We start from the raw sequence: 12,860 nt of genomic DNA, 5'->3' as shown, positions 1-12,860 counted from the left end.
AACGGGGATTAAATACTACTCCCTCTATTTAGACTGTGAGTCACTTGTGGGACAAAGATTGTGTCCAACCTGAATACCCTATATCAACCCCAATGCTTAGCTCAGTGCTTGGCACACAATAAGCCCTTAACTAATACCATAGTTATTATTATTACTGCCTCAGCTAAAGGCCTTTTTACTGTTCTCCCAACCTCATCATTACAACCTATACTACATGTCACACCTACAGATCATTTTTCTGAAGCTTCTTCAACTCAAAACCACATCTTACTTGACTTGTGGTATTTGTTAAGCATTCACTATGTGCCAAGCATTGTAATAAGCACTGAGGTATGTATAAAATTATCTGATAAGGCATAGTCCCTGTCACACAGGGCATTAAATCACCATTTTACAAACATGAGGAACCTGAGGCACAAAGAAACAAATCTGCACAAGGTCAAACAGCATACAGTCCTGGGCTCTTTCCAGTAGGCCACCCAGCATCCTTGCCTCTGCTCTTATTTACTCTTTTCAACCATTATTCCTCAACTTTCAATCTTAGTTCCTTCTAAGGCAGCCGTTTTGCTGTATCTACCCTGCTTTCCTGTCTCCACCCCACATTCACACTTTTTCCCTGCTGCAGTTCTCTCCAAATTCCTCCCCCCACCTCCTTCCCCTCCTCACAGCACTTGCATGTATTTGTACATATTTATTATTCTATTTATTTGTACATACTTACTATACTAATTTTATTAGTGATATGTATATAACTATAATTCTATTTATTCTGATGGTATCAACACTATCTACTTGTTTTGGGTTTTTTTTTGTCTGTCTCCCCCCTTCTAGACTGTGAGCTTGTTGTTGGGTAGGGACCATCTCTATATGTTGCCCATTTGTACTTTCCAAGTGCTTAGTACAGTGCTCTGCATACAGTAAGCGCTCAATAAATATGATTGAGTGAATGAATGAAATTAAAATTCTTCAATAAATCCACTGAGATGGGAAAGTCGGGGGTGAAGCAGAATTTATGAAGTGCTTATACTGTTCTGACCGCTATACAAGGTACTTGGAAGAGTACAGTAATCAATCACTAAAATATTCAATGGAATTTAGTGAGTGCTTACAATGTGCAGAGCACTGTACTACGTGGTTGGGAGAGTAAACAAATTGAAAGACATGTTCCCTACCCACATTGAGCTAATTAGGAGCTTACTAATTAGAGCAAGGGCTTGGGAGTCAGAGTTCACGGATTCTAATCCCGCCCCTGCCACTTCTCAGCTGTGTGACTTTGGGCAGGCTACTTCGTTTTTCTGTGCCTCAGTTCCCTCATCTCTAAAATGGGGATGAAGACTGTGAGCCACCCCAGTACTTAGAATAGTGCTTTGCACATAGTAAATACTTAATAAATGCCATCATCATTATTATTATTAGAGGGGGAGACAGACATTAATATAAATAAATAAATCACGGACATATATGGGAAGTGCTATGGGCCTGAGGGTGGAGGAGGATGCCAAATAGCCAAAGGTCACAGATCTAAATGCACAGACGACATGGAAGGGAACGTGAGCAAAGAAAAAGAGGAAATAATTGGGGAAAGCTTCAGGGATGAGATGTGCCCTTAATAATGCTTTGACGGTAGGGTGAGTGGTGGTCTATTGTATATGCAGTGGGAGGGAGTTCCAGACAAGACAGAAGGCTTGGGAGAGGGATCAGTGGTGAGATAGCTGAGACTGTGACACAAAGGGCAAGCTGGAGATAGAGGAGTGAACTGTGTAGGCTGGGCTGTAGTAGGAGATCTGTGAGGTAAGGTAGAGGGAACAAACCAATTGAGTGCTTTAAAGCTGGTGGTATGGAGTTTCTTTCTGATGCGGAGGTGAATGGGCAACCACTCAAGGCTCCTGAGGAGCAGGGAAACATGGGCTGAACAGTTTTTTAGAAAATGATCCATGCATCAGAGTGAAGTATACACTGGAGTGGGGAGAAACAGGAGGTGGGGAGGTCAGCAAGGAGGCTGATACAGTAATCAAGGCAGGACAGGATACGTGCTTTGATCACTGTGGTAGCAGTTTGGATGGAGAGGAAAGGGTGGATTTTAGCAATGTCGTGAAGGCAGAACTGACAGAATCTGGTGACACAGAATATGTAGTTTGTATGAGCTGAGGATGATGCCAAGACTTTGGGCTTATGAGACAGGCAGGACTGTGGTGTTGTCTACAGCAATAGGAAAGATAAGAGGACAGGGAAAATAAGGAATTATGTTTTGGACACATGATCCCTACATTCAAGGAGGCTATATAAGAGAGACAGGTATTAAAATAAATTACATGCAGGTGAAGCAACTGAGTTGAAAAATATGCGCATTAAGTGCTATAGAGAAAGGGGGTAAAATGAGTACTTAGGTTCTTAGGTACCTATCCCTGTAAACTTCCCCCAGTTAATTTCCCAGTATAATGAGCCACATCTAGAGAAGCGGCATGGCTTAGTGGAAAGAGCCTGGGCTTGGGAGTCAGAGGTCATGGTTCTAATCCTGGCTCCGACATTTGTCAGCTGTGTTACTTTGGGCAAGTCACTTAACTTCTCTGTGCCTCGTTACCTCATCTGTAAAATGGGGATGAAAACTGGGAGCCCCACGTGGGACAATCTAATTAACCTGTACCTACCCCAGCACTCAGAACAGTACCTGGCACATAGTAAGCACTTAACAAATATCATCATCACCTTCATCATGAGTGAATGCCAACATCCATAAAATTTTTATACCCTCCTTGTATTCACACATATCTACCCATTCATTTGATTTATTTTAACAGTGTAGTAGATAGGTTTTGTTTTGTTTCTTGGGAACATGGAGTACATTCTTTCTTTCTGTTGTACACGTCTAAGACTTAGCAAAGTGCTCTCCAAAATGTAATGTTAAATACTACTGTTAGAGTGCACAAATTATTTTATACTTAAATTATCAATGTTCACCTTCTGAGAGCTAAGACTTTAGTATCCGTACTACTCTTTGTTCTGCTGCCCACTCTTATGGGAACTGAGGACAAGGGGCTGGCTCCATGAACCAGTTTCAAATGAGGGACCCCAAACTTACCATAATCAGAGGTGGGCTGAGTTGTATCAGAGAATGTAGACTGCAAAGTGGTTTCAGTTCCTTGGACAAAGCCTACAGATATGGAAAATAATGTTATTCCTACAAATAAATTATACAATAATTATACAAAATGCACAAGATTAATAAAGCCATGCCCCCTCCAACACTGGAAGGCACTCTTTCTAGCATGCTATCAAGATTATTATGAGCTTACACCCCAAATTATAATTCTCAAAGGAAGAAAAAAAGAAACATCTTCTGTGTAATTACTTATACCCTTGTTTGTCTCAGAAACTCAGCCAATTATGAACTGTGAATTTGGCCTAAAATTATCCACACCTAGGACATTAGTAAGCTTAAAATTCAGGCTGAATAGTCTATATTCAATAAGGGCTCACTAGACTACATGTAATTTCTTTGTGAAATTTAATGAAGGAAATTCTATTCCCTTGTGGAAAGAATACTGAAGTCAGACATATAAATGTATATTTCCTGTTACAGTTACACCAATCAATCAAATGTATTTATTGATACTTACTGTGCAGAAAGCAACACATTTTGTCCTTGGGAGAATACACTACAATAGAGCCGGCAGACATGATCCCTACCCACAACAACCTTACACTCTAAAGGAGAAACACACTAAAATAAATTGCAGACAGGGCAAATGGTAGAGTGTAAAGTTATGTATATAAATACTGAAAGCTCAGGGTGAGGGTAAATAGAGGGTGGGGTGAAAGTGCTTGCAGGTACAGATCTAAAAACAAAGACAATGCAGAAGGGGGAGTACGTAGGGGAAACGAAAGATCCTAGAATCAATCAATCATATTTATTGAGCATTTACTGTGTACACAGTACTGTACTAAGCACTTGGGAGAGTATTATATAACAATGAGAGTTAGTATTCATGTTCTCTGCCCATAGAAATTTACAGTCTAGAAGAGGAAATACAGAATTTCATACACTCACTAGTTCTTCCTCTGGTTTCTACTCTTTGATTGAACTCAAACCCTTCATTGTCTCAATGGATATTCACTCCTTTGGTAATCAATCAATCAGTCAGTCATTTATTGAGCATTTATTGTGTGCTGAGCTCTGTACTAAGTGCTTGGGAGAGAAAAATATAACAAAGTTAGTAGTCGCATTCCCTGCTCCATGGAGTTCATGGTTTATGGGGGAGTGGTGAAGGGGAGACAGACATTAATATAAATAAATTACGAATTTTTGCTGTAGGGCTGAGGGTAGGGTGAATAATGGGTACAAATTCAAGTGTGAGGGTAATGCAGAAGGAACTCACCCAAACAATTAGTAAAGTGCTGTTAATACAGAAAGTGCTCAATAAATAACACTGTTGATGATGACGATGATGACGAAGGAAGTGGGAGAAGAGGAATGAGGGCTTAGTGTGACACTGCCTCTAGAAAAGGAGATGTGTGGGTTTAGTACACGTTAGTACGACTTTTAAGACAGGAGCATTAGTGAATATGAATATGAAAGGAGACTTCTAAGGCACTGGCAGGACATGGGTGAGGATCAACAGCAAGATAGACCGGATCAAGATATGAGTAAAATGACTGAGTAGGAGAAGAGGAAATGAGGGCTTAGTCAGGTTAGGCCACTTGAAGATGTGTTTCTAATGAACTTCTGACGGTGAGAAGAGTGATCATCTGTCAGATGTGAAAAGACCGAGAGTTCCAGGCCAGAAGCAGGACATGGACAAGAAACAGCAGAGAGAAAGACAAGATGGAGGTTCAGTGAGTAGGTTGGCAATAGATGAGTTAAGCTTGTGAGCTGAGTCATAAAAGTCGTAACAGGATAACAGTGAAGTAAAATACGAAGGGTGAGATGATTGAGTGTTTTAAACCTGACAGTACGGAGCTTCTGTTTGAAGAAGGTGGAAAAGGTGATGGAGCAATGTGGCCTACTGGAGACAGCACAAGCCCAGGAATCAGAAGGACCTGGTTTCTAATCCCAGCTCTGCTACTCGCCTGCTATATGGCCTTGGGATGGTCGCTTAACTTCTCTGAGCCTGAGTAATCTCATCTGTAAATTGGGGATTAAGACTGTGAACCCTACATGAGTTATGGACTGTGTCCCACCTAGTATACTGCCTGGAACATGGCAGGCATTTAATAAATACCATTTTAAAAAAAAGGTGGATGGGCAATCCCTGGAAGTTTTTGAGGAGTGGGGACAGAAGGGACTAAAATATTTTGAAGAAAATGACCTGGGCAGCAGAGCAAAGTACCAGGGATACAGGAGGCAGAGAGGTCAGCAAGGAGGCTATAATAGGATAAGTGCATGGATTAATACAGAAGCAGTTTAGAAGGAAAGGAAATGGCACATTTTACCCATGTTATGAAGGTTAAACTGCTTATTTATTCATGATAATATCTGTTTCCCCCTCAGGACTGTAATCTCATTAAGGGCATGGAACATGTCTGCTAATTCTGTTGTAATCTCCTAAATTCTTAGCAATGTGCTCTGTGTATAGTAGGCACTAAATAAATACCATTGATTGACTAATTGAATTGAGAGGATTTGGTGACAGATTGAATGTGTGGGTTAAACGAGAGAAATGAGTTGAGGATAATGCCAAGGTTACAGCTTGTGGGACAGGGAGCAGCAAGGCATAGTGGATAGATAATAATAATAATAATGATGATGGCATTTATTAAGCGCTTACTATATGCAAAGCACTGTTCTAAGTGCTGTGATAGATCACAAGCCTGGGAATCAGAAGATCATGAGTTCTAATCCTGCCTCTGCCACTTGTCTGCTGCACGATCATGGACAAGTCACTGCACTTCTGTGGGCTCTGAAATCGCATCTGTAAAGTGGAGATTGAAACTGTGAGGCCCATAGTGGATTGTAAAGGCAGATGATATGGGCTTCGAAGGAAGGGCAAAAAAAGGATGGGGGAGGTGTTCAACCTGATTTGCTTGCATTCAGCCAAGTGTGTAGTACAGTACCTGGAAAATTGTAAGATCTCTAAAATACCACAATTATTATTATATTAGGAAGGTTAGTGGCGATGTCTATAATGATGGAAAAGTGGGATGAGACAAGATTTGGGTGGGAAGATAAGGTGAACCAAATAGTTTTGGGCCTGTTAAATTTGAAGTCAGTGTTTGATATAGCAGGTATTTAGTAACAACAAAAAAAGATGTTGGCAGGATATGCAAGTACAGATGTCATGAAGGCAGGAAGAAGTGTGAGACTGCAGAGAAGGAGAGAAAGGTACAGGCTAAAATGTACATTTGGGAATATATACATAGAAATGATAGTTCAAATCATGGAAGTGAATGCATTCTCCAAAGGAGTGGCTGTACATGGAGAATAGACGGGGACCCAGTACTGAGCTTTGAGGGACCTCCACAGTTAGGGAATGGGAGGCAGAGGAAGTGCCAGTGGAAGAGACTGAAAATGAGTAGCCAGAGAGATAGAAGGAGAAGCAGGAGAGGACAGTGTCAGTGAAGTCAAAGTTGTAAAACTGATTGTGAGCCCCATGTGGAACACGGACTGTTTCCAACTTGAGTAGCTTGTGTCCACACCAATACTTAGTAAAATGCTTAACAAATACCATTAAAAACAAGTAGGAAACTGAGTTGATTGATCAATCAATCATATTTACTAACTGCTTACAAAGCACTGTAAGAAACTGAGTGAATTAAAGTAGTAAGAAGTTTTGTTCTGATGCAGAAGAGAGTAAAGAACTTCGGAGGTTTTTGAGGAATGTGGACTGAACAAATTTTCAGAAAAATCTAGGCACAGAGTGAAATAAGGATTGGAATGGGGAGAGACAGGAGGCAGCAAAGGCGAGGAAGCTGATGTAATATTCATTGTGGAATAAATGCTTGGATGTGCATATTAGCAGTTTGGAAGGAGAATAAAAGGCCCATTCTAGAGACGTGAAAACGGAACAACAGAAATAGATTTTTTGTCATACTGAATATTCAGGGTTGAATGAGAAAGTGAAGAGTAATGAAGTGGCGAGAAAAAAGATGACTTTAGTTTGGGACATACTAAGCATGAGGTGTTAGGGCATCAGCCAAGAGGATCTGAGCATGCTAAAGAGGAGCGAAGTCATGTTGAAGAGGTTGGACATTTTCACAAGCAGTAGTTGTGGAAACTGTGGGAGAAGAAATTCTGTGGTAGGGCTCCGAAGGTCCCATGGCAAATATGTGGAGTAGCCACAGTAAGAATCCAGATCCTCTGAATCCCGGCCCAATGATCGATTGATGGATCGATCAATAAATCAATCATTCATTCATTCATTCTGATTGCTTACTGTATGCACCGCACTAAGTGCTTAGGAGAGTGCAATATAACAATAAGCAAACACATTCCCTGCCCTCACTGTCCCCTGTCCCCCACCACTCCCATCCCTTGCCTCTAATTCAACCGTATTTAATGACCTGGCCACCTACATTATTGAAAATATTCATACTACCAGGCATGATCTCCCGAAAATCTCCCCTGCCCCTACCTAGTCCCTCCCCTCTCTGGCCCCTTTTTCAAGTCTCCCATCTTTCCTAGCAGTATCTCTACAGGAGATATCCTGCTCCCTCAATCTCCAGCCCCTCCACCTGTGCATCCAACCCCATCACTTCACACCTTATCAAAACCCTTGCCCTGTCCCTTCTTGTCTCCCTAAGTGCTATCTTTAACTGTTCCCTCTCCAATGGCTTCTTCCCCACTGCTTTCAAACATGCCTCTGTCTCACCTATCCAAAAAACTCCCTTGAACCCATAGCTCCCTATAGTTATCAGCCAATCTCTCTACTATTCCTCTCTAAACTTGGTGAGCAAGTTGTCTATACCCGCTGTCTGAAGTTCTCCTCTGATTCTTTCCCTGACCCCCTCCAATGTGGCTTCTGTCCCCTTCACTCTATAGAAACTGCCCTGATTTGATCCACAGCTGGGGGTTACTGATACAAGACTGAAGAAGGGATAGGGGAACGAGGGAGTTCAGTTTGGTTGAGACAGTGGTACTGAGACTATCAATGTGGTCAACAAGGGAAGGTAGTTTGGGTATGGAGGCTAAATGGGGCATGATATCTGAGAAAATTGATGGGGTCCAAATATTGGAGGTCTCTATAGGGGAACAGCACAGACTTATGGGGAAGAGGTGTGTAGGAAAGATGACAGGTGAAGAGGTTGTAGTCAGATACAGGAATTTCAGGGTTGGTAAGGGTAGAGACTGTGCAGAAGCTAGAGTTGATGAGATCGAGTGTGCGTCCAAGCTGGTGAATGGTTGGGGTGGGGAGAAGCAGGAGGTCAGTGGAGTTGAGGAGTGATATGTCAGGCAGTGGAAGGGACATAAGGAGCATCTAATCTATGTGGATATTGAAGTTTCCAAGGATCTAAGTAGGTATGGAGAAAGAGTAGGAATGTGAAAAAGGGACCAAAATGGTTAATGAAGTTGGAGGTGGGACCTGGTTGGGGGGAGGGGGGAGCAGTAAAATAAACGTATTTTATTAATGATGTGTATATAGCTATAATTCCATTTATTCTGCTGGTACTGACACCTGTCTACTTGTTTTGGGGTTTTTTGTCTGTCTCCCCCTTTTAAACTGTGAGCCCACTGCTGGGTAGTGACTGTGCTGGTTTGTACCTTCCAAGTGCTTAGTACAGTGCTCTGCACACAGTAAAAGCTCAATAAATGCAATTGAATGAATGAATGAATAGACAACCATTACTAAAATCTGGAGTGGATTGTAAAGGCAGATGATATGGGCTTCGAAGGAAGGGCAAAAAAAGGATGGGGGAGGTGGGATGGCGCAAAAGCAGCACTGGGGTTCGAGGAGAAGCAGCGTGACTTGCAAAGAGAATGGGCTTGGAAGTCAGGGGTCATGGGTTCTAATCCTGGCTCTGCCATTTGTCAGCTGGGTGACTGCGCAACTCACTTAACTTCTTTGTGCCTCAGTTACCTCATCTGTAAAATGAGGATGAAAACTGTGAACACATGGGGGACAACCTGATTTCTCTGTACCTACCCCAGAGCTTAGAACAGTGCTTGGCACATAGTACGTGCTTAACAAATACCATCATTATTATTAGTAGTATTAGAAGGATACCAACACTTCCTCCTTTCACAATGAGTTTGGGGGAGTGGGAGAACATGAGGCCCCTTCTGGAGAGAGCAGCAGGGGAGACCATGTTGTCTTGGGAGACCCAGGGTTCAGTGATGGAGAGGAGGAATGCTGATTGGGTCAGAAACAACGAATGGAAGCATTTTCCACTAAGCCAAGCTGCTTCCCACTGCTGCTTACCTTGCTGATTCCTACTGCAATCCAATCAGCATACTTAATTTCTCTAACAAACAATCTCTCTAATAAACAATCTCTCTATTCTCAACTTGACTATTTTTCAAGGTTTAGCTCCTCCTATGAGCCAGGTACTGTACTAAGTGCTGGGGCAGATACTGCTAATCAGCTGGACACAGTCCATGTCCCCCAAGTTTAATCCCTACTTTACAGATGAGATAACTGAGGCTCAAAAAAATTATGCAACTTTCCCAAATCCAGGTTCTTCTGAATCCCAGACCCATGCTTAGTGCACTAGACATGCTGCTTCTCTATTCCAACACTGATCCTTTTACCTCATCCTTCTTCTGGCTTGGAAATCTGTCTTCACTTCAGACGACCATTCTTCCCACCTTCAAAACCTTATTAAAATCGTATCTCCTTCAAGAGGCTTTCAAGTCCTCACTTCCCCTACCTCCCCTCCCCTCTGCATCACCTATGCATTTGGCTGTGTACATCTTAAACACTTTAAAAGTCATCCCAGCCCCGAAGTCTGTCAGTCAGTCAATCATATTTATTGAGAGCTTACTGTGTACACAGCATTGTACTAAATGCTTGGGAGAGTTACAATACAATAATAAATACACACAGTCCTTGTCCACAATGAGCTCACAGTCCAAAGGGGGAGACAGGCATTAGTATAACTAAATAAATTACATGTACATACATATCTGCTTTGGAACTGGGAGAGAGGTTGAAGGAAGGGAGCAAGTCAGGGAAATGCAGAAGGGAGTGGAAGAAGAGGAAAGGAGCGTTTAGTTACAGAACTCCTCTTGGAGGAGGTGTTCCTTCAAAAAAGCTTTGAAGTAGGGTGAGTAATTGTCTGTAGGATTTGAGGAGGAGGGCGTTCCAGCCCAGAAGCAGGATGTGGGCGAGAGGTCAGCAGCGAGATGGAGTTACAGTGAGAAGTTTAGCTACAGAGGAGCGAAGTACATTTATGTTTATATCCTTAAAATCTAACACTGGTAGATCATTAGTCTACCCCGGCACAGTGGATAGAGCATGGGCCTGGGAAGCAGAAGGTCTTGGGTTCTAATCCTGACTCCACCATTTGTCTACTGTGCGGCTTTGGGCAAGTCCATTCACTTCTCTGTGTCTCAGTTGTAAAATGGGGATTGAGAGTATGAGATCGGAGAAGCAGCGTAGCTCAATGGAAAGAGCATGGGCTTTGGAGTCAGAGGTCATGGGTTCCAATCCCAGCTCCACCAATGTCAGCTGTGTGACTTTGGGTAAGTCACTTAACTTCTCTGTGCCTCAGTTACCTTCTCTGTAAAATGGGGATTAATTGTGAGCCCCCCATGGGACAACCTGATCACCTCGTAACCTCCCCAGTGCTTTGCACAAAGTAAGCGCTTAATAAATGCTATCATTATTATTATCTCTGTGGGACAGGGATTGTGTCCATCCTGATTTTCCTGTACCCACCCCAACACTTAGTACAGTGCCTGGTGCAAAGTAAGCACTTAACAGATATGTTAATTTTTATTATTACTATTAGTTTAACATTTGTTTTAATGTTTTAATGCTTACTTTAAGCTAATTATTGGCAGGGATAATTCTATCAGTTTGCTGTATGGTAATTTCCCAAGAGCTTAGTACAGTGTTCTGCATACAGTAACCATTACTTGACTGTTGATAACATCACAATCCCCTCAGTTCACATGCCCCCAAATCAATCATTAATAGTACTGAATGTTTATTGTGTGCAAGCATGGTACAAGGTGCTTCAGAAAAAGCAACACAATAGAGCTGGGCAACATGTTCCCTCCCCAAAAGGAGCTTATAGTGCAGAGGGGAGACAGACATTCAAATAAACAACAGAAGGAGGGAATGGATAGGTACAGAAGTTCTGTGGGATTAGAATAGGGTAACTTGTACTTCCCAAGTGCTTAGTACAGTGCTGTGCACACAGTAAGCACTCAGTAAATATGATTGATTGATTGATTAGAAAAGGGTAACAATCAAGTGGCTAAAGGGACAGAAAAAGGTGCAAAGGCAAATAGGGAAAATGAAGGCTTAGTAAGGAAGGCCTTCAAGCGAAGGTATATTTAGTAGGGCTTTGAAGATGGAGAGTGTTGGTCTGTCACCAAAGAATGAGTAGGGAGTTCCAGGCCAGGGAAAGGACAAGGGCAAGGGGTTAGTAGTAAGAAAAACAAATGACCACAGCAAGTAAAATGGTGTTAAAGGAGTGAAGTGTGGGATGGGTTGTAGTATGAAATCAGAAAGGCAAGACAGTTGGGGGCTCATTAGTTTAGTCTGTAAAAGTAGATGGTAAGGGGTTTCTGACAGGAAGATGAACAGGCCATCACTGGAGATCTCTGAGGAGTAGGCAGACATGGACCGAACATTTTTTCTCAAAAATGATCCATGCAGCAGAATGAAGTGAGAATACGAAAGGGAAGGGACAGGAGGCAGGGTGGTCAGCAAGGAGGATAATCAATCAGTGGTATTTATTGAGTACTTATTATGTGCAGAACACTGTACTAAGTACTGGGGACAATACCAGTAGAATTAGAAGACATGATCCCTGTATAAAACTAGTTTACAGAGGCATTAACTGGGTATTACCCTTGACTTTTCTCTCTCTTTCAACCCCCACATTACATCTTTCACAAAATCATGTTGTTTCTTCCTCTATAACAACTCCATATATTGCCCTCTAATCCTAATCCTTGTCAAATTCTGGCATGACTTATACAACCACCTCTTTGCTGATCTCTCTAACTCTAGCTGTCTTTGATCTAGAGAGCACTCTAATGTCTGGATAATTTTTCAAAAACTTCATTCTGCATACATGCCCCCTTTCCTCAAAAATTTCCGACTGCCCATTCTCTTTCCATACTATACAAATTCCTGATAAGTGATTTTAAGTCAATCAAAGCCCTCTCCTAGCTTCTTCTTCTCAGTCTTCACCCATTAAATCCTCAGTTCACATGCCTCCCTCCTTTCAAATTAACCTATTCACTGGACCTTATTATTTTATCTATTGCTGCCTACTACTAAGCATCTCTGCTTACCATTAATAAAAATCTCTCAATCCCACCAATAACCTGAAATGAGATTAAGCAATAAACAGCTCTATAGTTCTATACAAAATTTTTGGTAAGATTTTTAAGGTTTTGCAGAAACCAAATTAACTGCATCTCATTTAGAGTAAATGGACCAATGAGGATCACACCTAACATCTATAACTCCATGTATCACTGGAAAATGTAAAAACATACTAAGAAATTATTACGGTTTCTACATCCTTGGCTACCAAATTTTCAGGGCCAAAAATCCTTCATTAAAATTTTCAAGAAATCCTATGAATCTAGAAGTATGATTGACAAATATAATCCCTAGGCTGTAAGCAATTTGAGGGAAGAGCTCTTTAATTAATAACACTTTTAACTCCCCTTTCAAGTACTGCTCTGTGGCCTAGGGAAAAGATCACAGAGCCAGGTGATCTGGATTTTAATTGTGGGTCTGCCA

At 41.8% G+C, this 12,860-nt stretch overlaps 1 protein-coding gene across 3 annotated transcripts in view; it reads right to left on the bottom strand.

Annotated features, from left to right (window-relative positions):
• Positions 1–12,860, bottom strand: part of LOC119946748 (A-kinase anchor protein 8-like) — a 110,091-nt gene that overhangs the window by 66,494 nt on the left and 30,737 nt on the right. For all 3 annotated transcript variants that reach the window (XM_038768186.1, XM_038768184.1, XM_038768185.1), the window contains exon 2: positions 3,080–3,151. In XM_038768186.1, the coding sequence (XP_038624114.1) occupies positions 3,080–3,151 (72 nt within the window). The remainder of the gene's footprint in view (positions 1–3,079; positions 3,152–12,860) is intronic.

This window comes from Tachyglossus aculeatus, chromosome Y3 (assembly GCF_015852505.1).
Source record: "Tachyglossus aculeatus isolate mTacAcu1 chromosome Y3, mTacAcu1.pri, whole genome shotgun sequence".
In the NCBI taxonomy this organism is placed as follows: Eukaryota; Metazoa; Chordata; class Mammalia; order Monotremata; family Tachyglossidae; genus Tachyglossus; species Tachyglossus aculeatus.
The sequence above is the reverse complement of the archived record's forward strand: the minus strand, read 5'-3'. Positions and strand labels throughout refer to the sequence as shown.